Source organism: Myotis lucifugus, unplaced genomic scaffold, assembly GCF_000147115.1.
Source record: "Myotis lucifugus unplaced genomic scaffold, Myoluc2.0 scaffold_247, whole genome shotgun sequence".
Classification (NCBI taxonomy): Eukaryota; Metazoa; Chordata; class Mammalia; order Chiroptera; family Vespertilionidae; genus Myotis; species Myotis lucifugus.
The window spans coordinates 999982-1014309 of record NW_005871295.1 but is presented as its reverse complement, the minus strand read 5'-3'; the positions used below and the strand labels follow the sequence as shown (position 1 = coordinate 1014309).

Below are 14328 nucleotides of genomic sequence, written 5' to 3'. Positions count from 1 at the left end.
TTCTCAAGGGCTATATGAAATGATTATATTTCAATGGGAACTGTTTGCTCTCCAAACTGCTGTACAATTTTTATCTTGGGACTTCCATTTCTGTTTCTCGGCTAGGATTCTGTGTCCTCTTCCCATATTTTCCTTTCTTTGCTTTTGTTTTTTCTGAATATATATATATATTCCCCCCCCCCCCCCCCAAGTAACTGCCTGATAAAAGGATATGGAAAGTAAATTATTTGAATCCTTGGATGCCTTAAAATGTTATATTCTTCTCTTATGCTTTCTTGATAATTGAACTGAGAATAGAATTTTAGGTTGAAAATTATTTCCCCTTAAAAAGTTGAAGATAGTATTCCGTTTGTTTTTGCATCCAGGTGTCTCTGTTAGGGACTCTGAGAGACTTGAATGGAACACTTTTATAATTGCCCCTCACTGGGTGAGGGAGCTGGGGCATTTCTTTACTCAGTCCTTGAGTGTTAATTCTCTTACACTTCCAACTGGACCTGTGGGGTGATAATAGGATTCATAGCCAGAAAATGCTCTAGGCTGAGAGATAAAGACAGCATCTTTTGTACCACCTCACAGATAGTTGTGAGAATGAATTGAATTAATACCTGTAAAACATTTAGAAGAGTACCTGATACTTGGCAGGTGTTATATGTAAACATTGGTTCCACTTAAATAAGTGCTAGATCCTCCCCCTCCTTCACCTATTACACTTACTTACTGTTTTAGTACAGTTCTTGCAAACAAGCTGTGTTTTACAATTATATTTTACATAAGTAATATTTAAAAATTAGTGAGTATCCCAAGAAACCAGAAACACCAATCAGAAAGGATATATGCACCCCTATGTTCATAGCAGCACAATTCACCATAGCTAAGATTTGGAAACAGACTAAGTGCCCATCAGCAGATGAGTGGATTAGAAAACTGTGGTACATCTACACAATGGAATTCTATGCTGCGGTAAAAAAGAAGGAACTCTTGCCTTTTGCAACAGCATGGATGGAACTGGAGAGCATTATGCTAAGTGAAATAAGCCAGTCAGAGAAAGATAAATACCACATGATCTCACTCATTTGTGGATTATAGAGAACAACATAGACTGATGAACAGGGACAGATCCAAAGACAGAGAAACAGCAATCAGACTATCACTCCCCAGAGGGAAAGTAGGGGAGGGAGGGGGTAAGGGGAAGAGATCAACCAAAGGACTTGTATGCATGCATATAAGCCAAACCAATGGACATGGACAACAGGGGGATGAGAACATGAGTGTGTGTGTGTGTGTGGGGGGGTTAATGGGGGGGATAAGGACACATTTGTAATACCTTAACCAATAAAGAATTTTAAAAAATAATAATAAAAAAATAAAAATTAGTGAGAGTTGCATTGTTTTGACATTACAGTTCATAGAAGTACAGAGTTCAAATGTGGTAGGCTGTTTAGGATTTTAGTTCAAATGGGAGATAGAGTTGGAAAATGGGTCATAAAATGAGGTTTAAAAAATTATTTTTAAAAATGTATTTCCTCAAACCAAAATTGCTATAGAAAATAATCAATAATATGTTTTCCTTTATGCCTTTTAAAAAGCTTTGTAGTCTTTATCCAGTTCCTGGAGAATTTCTTACACCATAGTTGGGGCCTATGAAATATTTATATGGATTTTTTCATTTTTTTTCCTGAACATTTTTTTAATCTTCACCCGAAGATGTTTTATTTTAAAGAGAGAGGAAGGGAGAGAGAGAGAGAAACATCGATCAGTTCCCTCCTCTATGGCCCCCAATTGGGGATCAGACCCACAACCTTGGGTATGTGCCCTGATTGGGAATTGAACCTGAAACCTTTTGGTGGATGGGACAGTGTTCCAACCAATGAGCCATCCAGCCAGCACTCTTTAGCATTTTTAATGCCTGATAAATGTGCAGCATCCATTTTGCTAGAAGTGTTGCTTTTGAAATTTTTTTTCTATTGTCTTAGCTATATTTTAGATTGGAGGCCTTTTTGATGTCCAGTGCAGGTAATGTTTATTTTATTTTACCCTTACCAAAAGTTAGATGATTAATGTGCTTGAAGTAACAACAACATTTTAAAAAAAATTTAGAGGACATTTTTTAAAATCTGGCTACTATTCTCATATTGTTACAGGCCCAAGATAACTAGATTGGATTTTAAGAAGACTAAATTAACCCTGGTGGTGGTAGAAGATGATGATCAGGTGGGAATTGTATTGCATTACTTATGTAACAATGACTATTTATGTAGTAACTTAAATCTCTAAAAGGGGAAATGTTTCTTGTTGTTTTATAGACCCAAAGAACTCAGTATAATTAATAATTTAGTTAAATAATTTCTCGCTTAAGGTCACACCATTCTAAAAATATGGTTGTTCTGCGTTTAAGATTAAAGACAATATAAAAAACTATTCTTGTTTCTTCATTGATACTATGTGTATACAAATTACTATGTGTGAAAGGAAGGGAGAGGAAGAGAAAGAGCGAAAGATCAATGATGAAAGAGAATCATTGATCGACTGCCTCCAGCATGCCCCACACTGTGGATCGAGCCTGCAATCCAGGCACGAACCCCAACCGGAAATGGAACCATGACCTCCTGGTTCATAGGTCTATGCTCAGCCACTGAGCCACGCCAGGCTACCTAATAATATTTTAAAGTAAAACCTTCTAAACTAACAATTACCTTCCTTCTCCCCCTCCACCCCCCGCTGCCAGTTAAATCTAGTTCCTAATTGATATACACAACAACATGGGTGCAACTCAAACTCAAATGCATTATGCAGATTCACAAGATCATGACTATATGAGTTTATTTTATATGGCAATCTGGGAAAGGAAATCTATAGGAATGGAGCACAGATCACTGATTATTTGGGACTAGGTGGAGTAAGAAGGCTTAACAACAAAGGAACAGCACAGGGAATTTTGGAGACTGAGAGAACTATTCTCTATCCGGATTTTGGTGGTAGTTGCTATACTTGATGCCAGAGATTTTCAACCTTTTCATTTCATGACACACAAACTACTAAAATTCTGTGGCACACCAAAAAAATGTATTTTTTGCTTATCTGACAAAAAATAGTTATAATTTTGATTCATTTGCACTGGACAACTATTGTATTGGCTGTTGTCATTTTTTTAATTTGATAATCGAAGGGAAAAGTGCCCCTGACTAAATAGATCTGGTATTGCATGTTTTAAAAATTCTTGTGGCACACCAGTTGAAAATTGCTGCTCTATGCATTTGTCAAAGCTTACAGGATTGTGAATAAATATAATTTTAATATATACAAAGAAATAAATTTTAAAAAACATACATATAGATAGATATAGATAAAAACAAATTGGGCAAAATGTTAAAGAGATTTGCATACACAATGAAGTGTGAGAAGGGCTACTTAGAATAACCTAAAATAAGAAGATTCTGAAAATTAGATGTAACAGTGCTAAGTTTTGAATGTTTTATTACTGAGGTACATACAAAGGATTGTCCTATCACACAGCCTGGAAGAAAATCATAGAGACAGTAATTGTATTGATTTTTTTTTTTTTTTTTACAGAGAGGAAGGGAGAGGGATAGAGAGTGAGAAACATCGATCAGCTGCCTCCTGCACACCCCCTACTGGGAATGTGCTCGCAACTAAGGTACATGCCCTTGACCAGAATCGAACCTGGGACCCTTGAGTCCGAAGGCTGACGTTCTATCCACTGAGCCAAACCGGTTAGGGCAGAGACAGTAATTGATTATTTAAAAAAGAAATCTCTTGATGACACAGAGGATGATCATTATATTATCAACATATGAACTGAAAATGATTCAGAAAAGGCAGATATTGCATTTAAAAGTAATGTTTTGCCAGTATTGTCCTTTTTATGAAAGCTCATGTATGATCAAATGATAATTTAATCTAAAGGTAGTCCCTTCAAGAAGAAGAAAATATAATCCTATTTGATAAGAATATAGTCATAATTTAATTGATGACACTTGTTATTGGGCTATAAAATAATTCTGCATCTTACAATTGATGGGTTTTTAGATTTGATCTAATACATAATACAGTATTGGCTTTTTAGATATCTTTTTAAAAGTATGTTATACATATATTCAAGTAAATGTGTATATCAGTTCTTTTTCAAACAAGTTTGCATGCTTATATACTATTGTTACCCTTTTTCAACTATATATTATAACTGGGAATCTTTTCCATATCCTATATAATAAAAGCCTAATATGCTGTGTCTGGTCATCTGTTCAACCAATCAAAGTGTAATATGCTAATGATATGCTAAGGCCACTCAACCACTCACTATGATGTGCACTGACCAACAGGGGGGCAGACAGTTGACTGGTCGACCAGTCGCTGTGACGTGCACTTCCAAGGGGAAGATGCTCCGACTAGTAGGAGAGCTTGCTGCTGGGGTCTGGCCAATGGGGACTGAGCAAGATGGGTCGGACACGCCCTGGAGCCCTCCTACAGTCCTTCCCCGGCTGGTCAACCTCCTGCATCCCTCCCCGGCCCCAATCATGCACCAGTGGGGTCCCTCAGCCTGGTCTGTGCCCTTTGGCAATCCAGGACCCCTTGGGGGATGTCAGAGAGCTGGTTTCGGCCCGATCCCACAGGCCAGGCCTCTAGTCAGTACATAAAGTGCTTCTTCGTTCTTATTAAAAACACAAAACTGTAGTATTCTAGGATGTGCCCTAATTTATTTAATCAATTCTTAATTGACATTTATTCACTATATAGACATTAATTTCTACATTGGCAAGTATCTATAGCATAATTTTCTGGAGGTGGGCTTGCTGGTTCAAATCAGTATGTGCATTTGTCATGGATATAGAGAGAGCCTATCATGTAGCACTATTTATCTGTGTACACACCTTTTCCAGGAGTTATAACATTTTTATCTGAAAGGTGAAAAATGGAATTTCATGCTAGGTTTATTTTTTATTTCTGTTATGAGTGATACTGAACATTTTTAAATAAATTTGAATTATTTGTGTTTCCTTTTCTCCAAACTGTCTATTTATATCCTTTGCCCATTTTTCTTTTGGGTTGTTGGACTTTTTTCTTGCAGGTTTTGCACTTTGTCATATAAATTGTAAATATCTCACCTAATTGTTGTTTTTTAGCATTGCTTATTGGGATCTTTGTCATTTATTTTTAAAAATTTAAATAGGTGAATTTGTCAGTCATTTATGGCATATGGGTTCTGTGTCATAGAAATGTTTTCCTACTTTGAGTTTATTCATTTTTCCATGTTTTTTTCTATGTGTAGTTTTTGTTGGTAAATTTCATTGACATATAACATACATTCAGATAAGTGCTAATATAAATGTACTGTTTGTTGAATTTTCAAATGTATCTATATGACCAGCACCCAGACGTGGAAATAAACTAGTACCAGAATAATAGAATCTTCTTTGTGCTCCCCAATAGATACAGCCCCCCAAGGTAACGACTCTCCTGACTCTAACACCATTTTAGCCATTCTGATAGTAGAATTATTTTTAATTTGCATTCTCCTGATGACTGTTCCTAAGTACAGTACTTATAATGTATATACACATTTCAAATAATTATAAAGGCAGTGTTTATTAAAATACCTTTCATTTTCATACTTGAGCTATCAGCTATTACAGTGTATACATTATTTTGGGACAGCTTGTATTTATTGGATATTTGGATATTCTTTCTTATGGAGTGCCTTTTCAAGTGTTTTGTTCATTCTCCTATTGGATTATCAAAGTTCTTTATATATTCTAGATATTAGTTCTTTGTCATATTAGTTCTTTGTGTTGCAGATACTTCTGCTTCTTGGCTTGCCTTTTGTCTCCCCTAATAGTATCTTTTGGGTTAATAGAGGATTTCAATTTTAATGTAATACAATTTTTTTTGTGGTCAGTACTTTTTGTGTCTTAAAATTTAAGAATTTTTGCCTATACCATGAAGAACCTACACATAGAGTTTATAAAATGTTTTTAAATGACAAAATAGTTCAAGTTACAAAATTAAATACACTGAAAAGTACAAAGAAATTATAAATTGATATCTATTTCACTCATTTAGATTGAACATTTTTGGCATTGTTTCTTCAGAATTATCTTTTAGAAATAGGTAATGGTATGTTTGATATAACTAAGGTCTAACTCCCCAGCTTGCTCCTTCCTTCCCCATAGCTGGTCACCATTCTTAAAGGGTATCATTCTGTTCTTTCTCCAAATATGAAGACATGGTAGAATTGTTTTAAAATTTTACATAGATCATATATATATATATATATATATATATATATATATATATATTTGTTTTGTTTCATTAACTTTTTTGCATGTTGCTTATTTTACCTAAACAGGTGTAGCCATGTAGATCTAGTTCATTCATTTTAATCTATATGTAGTATTTTGTAATATGAATAAACAGTAGTGCATTCATTATTTTATCTTTGTATAGTGTTTTTTCTTTTTTTTTTTAATCCTCACCTGAGGATATTTTTTCCATTGATTTTTAGAGAGAGTGGGAGAAAGAGGGAAAGACAGAGAGAAATATCGATGTGAGAGAAACACATCGATTGGTTTGCCTCCTGCATGAGCCCTGATGAGGGTCCAGGCCAGGGAGAAGCCAGCAACCGAGGTAGGTGCCCTTGAACGGAATTGAACCCGAGACCCTTTGGTTCATAGGCTGATGCTTTATCCACTGAGCCAATTCGGCTAGGGTTGTATAGTTTTTAAATATACCAGTATTTACTTGATTATTTCTTTTATTTTGGAGTTGGGTTTTTTGGTACGTGTGCCAGTTTTTACTATTATAAATGAGACTGAAGAAAATCTTTGGGTGCAAATTTTTTGTTTAGATAATCTGGAGAAACATAGTTTAGATATTACAAATATAGGCTCTGGAGCCTGAACGGAGAGGTTGAAATTCTGGTTTTCTCTCTTAACTAGCTTTGTGACCTTGGGCTTAATTTTTTGAGTCTTAGTTTCTTTATCTGTGAAATGGGCCAAATGATAGTATCTGCTCATTGAGGTAATTCATATGAAATTCTTAGGAAAGTGCCTAAGAATGTTAACTATTATCATTAGACTAGAGGCCTGGTGCATGAAATTTATGCACTGGGGGAAGGGAGGGTGTCCCTCAGCATGGCCTGCGTCCTCTCTCAGACTGGGAACCCTCAGACATCGTTAGCGCTGCCGTGGAGGCAGGAGAGGCTCCCACCACCGCCACTACGCTCGACAGCTGTAAACCCAGCTTCTGGCTGAATGGCGCGAGCGCACTGACCACCAGGGGGCAGCTCCTGCGTTGAGCGTCTGCCCCCTGGTGGTCAGTGTGCGTCATAGTGACCGGTTGTTCTGCCGTCAGGCCAAAACCAGCTCTCCAACATGCCCCAAGGGGTCCCAGATTGTGAGAGGGTGCAGGCTGGGCCGAGTGGTCCCACCGGTGTATGATCGGGGCCGGGGAGGGACATGGGAGGTTGGCCAGCTGGGGAGGGACTGCGGGAGGGCTCCAGGGCATGTCCAACCCATCTCACTCAGTCCCAATCGGCCAGACCCCAGCAGCAAGCTAACCTACTGGTCACAGCATCTGTCCCCTGTTGGTCAGTGCACGTCATAGCGACTGGTTGACCAGTTGACTCTCTGCTCCCTGGTGGTCAGTTCACATCATAGCAAGCATTTGAGTGGCCTTAGCATATCATTAGCATATTCCACTTTGGTTGAATGGACGACCGGACACTTAGCATATTAGGCTTTTATTATATAGGATTATATAGGATTCTTGTGAGAATGGTTAGAGTGACAAAGAATGTGGACATTTTTAAGTCTGTTGGTAAATATTGCCAGATCTTGTCTTTAAATTATTATGTATTTATACCAAAATATGGCAGATAAACCCTCATTTTATGTATCTCTGAGAAATGAGGTCATATAGGTAGAGAGAACCTTTTTAGGAATAATTTTATTTTGGCTGAGAAAATGATTTCAGCTCTTCCTTTTTATATAGGTGGCTATGAAGAGTTTCTTGAGTTTCAGAGAGCAAACGAGATGGTTTATTGATTCTTGGTATTGCTGGGGTTGCATTTGTAGCTGAGTAATGGGATAGGAATGTCTGACCTAATAATTACCTCTCTTTGCATCCTTTTGTTTTTCAGGGCAAAGAGCAGGAACACACGTTTGTCTTTAGACTGGACCATCCAAAGGCGTGCAAGCATTTATGGAAATGTGCTGTGGAGCACCATGCCTTCTTCCGCCTCCGAGGCCCTGTGCAAAAGGGTTCTCAGCGATCAGGATTTATCCGACTAGGATCACGATTTAGATATAGGTTGATGTTAATAGCTTTCTGCTATATCTTTCATTCTTTCATAGAGGCCAAAACAGGCCAACCCCTCATTTTATAGATGTGGTAACTAGGGCACAGAGAAATAAAGTGGCTTGCCAGTGTTTTCGATTGGCCAAAATAAAAGACAGGAAATTATGTTGTTAAATTTCCAAAATTGATAGGAAACATTATAATGCTGTAATGGATTTTATATCCCTGTTGACCTTTACTTTATATCTTAATTAGCCTCCAGTTTAAATCCATATAAGAGCGTTAGGTGTCTTCATCCAACAACTGAATACCATATAGAGAAAAGGTATCCTGTGCTGAGTGGGAAATTAATTTGGATAACATTTCTCACCCTTTATAAACCTGAAATTCCATTATTATTCTAGACTCCTTGTTTGTTGGTTGTAAGTAGGAATATTTTGGTTTACCTGAGAGTATACTATTAATTGTGAGTTTTCAACATGCCACGAGAATCAATCAGTATGGTTTTAAAGAAGAAATGTAAATAATGTGGCAAGATAATTTTGTGAGATTCATTCTGTTCTATCTATGTTAAAAGTGGGGAGGCATTTTCTTAACCATTTAAAAGGAAGTCAAGGACAGTGGGACAATAGTTTTAAATATTTCTGGAAAATTATTCTGAAAACTATATTGCAATTAGAAAAAATCTTGAGTTAATTGCACAGTTTGCATTGAAGAATATGAATGGGGAGGAGAAGGGAGTTCCATAAAAGCACAGATATCTAACTTTTTAGTATGTTCTTAGGTGATGTGCATGCTTAAGAAAAAAATTACGTTTATTTTTTGTGTTGCATATTTTACACAAACCTAAGAGTGAAAGAATGATGTCGTGAAGGGAGACGTCAAGACTATTACTAGCAGCACTTCCCTCAGGATGAGATTCAGGGTGGTTAAAGAAGAATCCCAATGTAGACTTTCTCCCATTTATGTGTCTGATTACTGTAGGTCTTGAATTCTCTTATTCCTGTTATTATCTTACTTATTTTAGTGGGAAAACTGAGTATCAGACCACGAAAACCAATAAAGCAAGAAGATCAACATCCTTTGAAAGAAGGCCCAGCAAACGATATTCTCGACGAACTCTACAGATGCAAGGTGAATGCAGCCCTGTTTCAAAGGACTGTTCTTTCTTGTCACTTTTTCATGTTGTTGGTACTAGTATTGTTTACTTGAGAAGATGTTGTCTGACTCTTAAGTTTGTTCGAGTCAACTAAAGTACTCTTCATTTATTGAATTTGATTCAGGCATAATCAATTTAATAAAATAAAATGCAAAGGGAAAAAGCCTACATGGTTGCTGAGATTAAATTTTATGATAATCCCAATTTAAACACCATACCAAGTTTGTGTTCATTTTTTTTGTTCGTATTAACTATTTTAGTTATTCTGTAGAAAAACATTTTTCTTCCCTTTTTGTCTTTTAGATCTCACTCATAATAATGTTTAAAATCCCCATAGGAACTTTTAAAAACATTGATAAGTGATGAATCAATTTTAAGTAAAGATTATGTTATATGGTATTATAATATTATTAAGGATTCTGTGAAATAACAGTTATTAAGATAATAAATTTAATCACTGTATATTTATCATAGACATTTGCAAATTCATAAATGTTACTTCCAGTAAATTACTTTAACTATATAATAACAAGCATGATTTACTTTGACAAAGAAACTAAAACTTGTGTTTGGTTTCAAATCTAAGTTTGTATTAAGATACAGATTGAGCCTTGGCTAGTGTGGCTTAGTTAGTTGAGCATTATCCCATGCACTGAGAGGTTCTGATTTAATTCCTGGTCAGAGCACATGCCCAGGTTGTGGGCTTGATCCCCAGTTTTAAACAATTTGTGATTGTTTAAAACTCTAAGTTACCTGTTATTTTGAACTGACAATGCTCCATTGTCACTCAGTTCACTCTAGAAGGCTTGCTGATGGTTTTGTTTTAAAAGAAGAGATATACGCTTATTTTATTTATTTAAAAAATGGAAGTAATTTTCATATTGACTTTAATGATGTGAAATGAAGGTTTTTAAATCTATGGTTGGGAAACATGGCTTACAAAACATATAGTCCAGACTTGCTTTTATGAACAGTGATGCAGTTTACCATTAAGAACAAACTAATGAGACTTTTTTTTTTTTAATTCTGTCAGCAGGTACAGCAAAACCTGAAGAACTCAGGTGGGTAATGTCTTGCATCTTAGGAATTGACATAGAATTTTAAAATTTATGTAGTTGCTATCATTAATTGAACAAGTATTTTGAAGATATATCAAAGTGTTAAGTTGTCACTAAGCATTTGGAAATAGACACATAATGCCAAACACAAAAAATAAAATAACGCAGTTTAAAGAAATAAAAAGTGGGGTGGGTGTGGATGTGCTATTTATAATGAGAATGACATACATTAGTTATTGGCAGGTGACTGAGGATTTAAAGATGAATAAATTATGGTCCTTGCACACAGTGCATGCGAAGAAAGGTTGATTTGTAGATAAGCAATTAATTTTATTTGTGGGATAAATTTCACTTTGTCATGGTGTATAATCCTTTATATTACATATTGCTGTATTTGGTTCACTAATATTTTGTTGTGGAGTTGTGTGTCTATATTCATCTAAGATATAGGTCTGTAGTTTTCTTATAATGTCTTCACCTGTTTTTGGTATCAGGTATCTTGCTTCACCGAATTGAGCTGGGAAATGTTTCCTTCTCTTTTGTTTTTTGGAAAGAGTTTGTAAGAATTGGTATTGAGGGTCACGGGACTAAGCCACACTAGCCAAGGCTCAAATGTATGGTAGAATTCACTATTAAAGCCATCTTGCCTGGAGCTTTTCTTTGTGTGAAGTTTTAAAATTCTAATTCAATCTCTTGTTATCGGTCTATTCAGATTTCATTTTCAGTCAGTTTGAAGTTTGTGTTTTTCTAGAATTTTTCCATTTCATTTAAGTTATGTAATTTATGGCTTACAGTTGTTCATATCATTTCCTTTTCCTTTTTATTATTATACTAGAAGCCCGGTGCATGAAATTCATGCACAGGTAGGGTCCCTAGGCCTGGCCAGCTATCAGGACTAATCTGTGGGGCGACCGGCAGGGTGATCGGGGGGAGGGGGGCTCCCCCCCCAGCACCCGCCTTGGCTGGCCTGGGGCCTGCGGGCTGGGGGCAGCTTCTGCATTTAGCGTCTGCCCCCTGGTGGTCAGTGTGCATCATAGCGACCAGTTGTTCCACCGGTTGTTCCGCAGTTCGGACAATTTGTATATTAGGCTTTTATTATATAGGAAGGTTGGTAGTGATGCCCTATTATTCCGTTTTTTAAATCCTTACCTGAGGATATGTTCTTCTTGATTTTTAGAGAAAGAGAAGTATCGATCAGTTGCCTCCATACAAGCTCCAACTGGGGATCGAACCTGAAACCTAGGTATATGCTCTGACTGGTAATTAAACCCCCACCCTTTTGTTGTGCGGGCCAATGCTCTAACCACTGAGTCACAACTACCAGGACAAGTTTGTCAGTTTTGTTGGCCTTTTCAAAGAACAGTTTTTGGTTTCATCAATTTTTCTCTATTTTATAATTTTTTAAAAAAAATATATTTCTTTATTGATTTCAGAGAGGGAGAGAGAGAGAGAGAGAGAGAGAGAGAGAGAGAGAGAGAGAGAGAAATACCTATGTGAGAGAGACACATTGATTGGTTGCTTCTTACAAGAGCCCCAACCGGGGCCGAGATTGAACTGCAACCCAGATATAGTCCTTGATCAGGAATCGATCCCATGACCCTCTGGTACATGGGCCAATGCTCCAACCAATGAGTCACACCGGCCAGGGCAAGATCTTTATTCTTTTTTTAATATAACATTTATAGCTATAAATTTCCCTACAAGCACTGCTTCAATCACATTCCATACGTTTTGGTATGTAATATTTTCATTTTTATTTATCCCAAATTATTTTCTATTTCTGTTGTGATTTCTTCTTTGTTCTGTGGTTACTTGAGAGGTGTTGCTTGATTTCCACATATTTGTGAGTATCCTAAATTTTCCTATCTTTTTTTTGTTGTTGTTAATCCTCACCCAAGGATATTTTTTCCATTGATTTTTTAAAGAGAATGGAAGGGAGGGGAGGGGGAGAGAAAGAGAATCATTGATGTGGGAGAGACACATTGAGTGGTTGTCTCCCACACACCTGGACCAGGGCCAGGGACTAACCTGCAACCCCGGTACATGCCCTTGATCGGGAATCCAACCTGCAACCCTTTGGTGCCCAGGCAGACACTCTAACTATTGAGCAATGCTAGCCAGTGCACTTTTTTGGGGGGGTAATTTTATACCATTATGGTTAAAGAACATGATTTATATGATTTTGATCCCTTTAAATTTATTGCAACTTGTTCTATGGCCTAGGATATTTTTCCTAGAAGATGGTCCATGTGAGCTTGAGAAGAATATAGATTTTGCTATTGTTGAGTATAGTGTTCTGTGATGTCTATTACAGGTCTAGTGGGTTTATATTGTTGTTCAAGACTTCTACTTCATTGTTAACCTTTTGCCTAGTTCTATTTAGTATTAAGACTAGGGTTTTGAAGTCTTCAATTATTGTCTATTCCTCCCTTCACTTCTTTCAGTTTTTGCTTCATGTATTTTGAGGCTTTTTCTTAGGTGCGTATCGTATCTTATAAAAGAGAAACATGGTAATTAGCCGTACATCCGCTACCCTTCCAATTGGCTAATCAGGGCGATATGCAAATTAACTGCCAGCCAAGATGGCGGCCGACAGCCAGGCAGCTTAAAGCGAACAGGAGGCTTGCTTGCTCCAGTGACTCGGACTCCAGCGTTCCCCGCCTGACTTGCCGGCCTCTCAGCTGCAACTCTAAGCAACTATGTTGCAAATATAGAAGCTAAACAAAACCCCAGAAACCTGCTTTAGTCAGCCGGGCTTCAGCCAGCTGGACCGCAACATTGTATCAAATACAGAAGGTAAACAAAGGCCAGAAACCTGCTTTCAGCAGCAGAGGCCTCAGAGCTAAAGCTGGCCCAGAATAAAAAAAGAAAAAAGAAAAAAAGGAGCGGTTGGGAGCTTCAGTCACCCGCCAGCCTGAAAACGGCCCTCAGCCCCTCAGCCAGACTGGCCAGGCACCCCAGTGGGGACCCCCACCCTGATCCAGGACACCCTTCAGGGCAAACCAGCCGTCCCTCACCCGTGCACCAGGCCTCTATTCTATATAGTAAAAGGGTAATATGCCTCCCGGCACCGGGATCAGCATGACGGGGGGCAGCGCCCAAACCCCCTGATCGCCCTGCAGCTCTGTGTGTGACAGGGGGCGGGGCCACAACCTCCCTATCCGCCCAGCTCTGTTCGTGACAGGGGAAGGCGCCCCAACCCCCTGATCAGCCCTGCTCTGTGCCTGATAGGGGGAAGCTCCCCAACCCCCTGATCGCTCTGCGGCTCTGTGTGTGACAGGGTGCAGCGTCCCAACCCCTTGATCAGCCCTGCTCTGTGGGTGATAGAGGGCGGCGCCCCAACCCTCCCCACGGGCCCTGCTCTGTGTGTGGCGGGGTAGAGCCATAACCTCCCCATCGGCCCTGCCCTGAGTGTGACAGTGGCGGCGCCCCAACCCCCTGATTGGCCCTGCTCTGTGGGTGATAGAGGGCGGCGCCCCAACCCCCTGATCCGCCCTGCTCTGTGTGTGACAGGGGGCGGTGCCCCAACTCCCCTATCGGCCCTACTCTGTGAGTGACAGGGGGGAGCTCCCCAACCCCCTGATGGGCCCTGCTCTGTGCATGACAGGGGGGGAGCTCCTCAACCCCCTGATCGGCCCTGCTCTGTGTGTGACAGGGTACGGAGCCCCAACCCCCTGATGGGCCTTGCTTTGTGCATGACAGGGGGTGGCGCGGCAACCTTCCCCATTGACCCTGCCTTTGAGTGTGACAGGGCGATGCCCCAATCTCCCAATTCGGCGTACCTGAGCGTGACTAGGG

General features: G+C 38.8%; 1 protein-coding gene across 6 annotated transcripts in view; it reads left to right on the top strand.

Moving 5' to 3' along the window:
* Window positions 1–14328, top strand: part of EPB41L5 (erythrocyte membrane protein band 4.1 like 5) — a 165307-nt gene that overhangs the window by 57647 nt on the left and 93332 nt on the right. For 4 of the 6 annotated variants that reach the window (XM_023762501.1, XM_014464387.2, XM_006098804.3 and 1 more), the window contains exons 11-14: window positions 2142–2211; window positions 8156–8325; window positions 9341–9447; window positions 10506–10533. In XM_023762501.1, the coding sequence (XP_023618269.1) occupies window positions 2142–2211; window positions 8156–8325; window positions 9341–9447; window positions 10506–10533 (375 nt within the window). The remainder of the gene's footprint in view (window positions 1–2141; window positions 2212–8155; window positions 8326–9340; window positions 9448–10505; window positions 10534–14328) is intronic. The other 2 variants (XM_023762502.1, XM_014464388.2) reach the window with 1 other exon arrangement.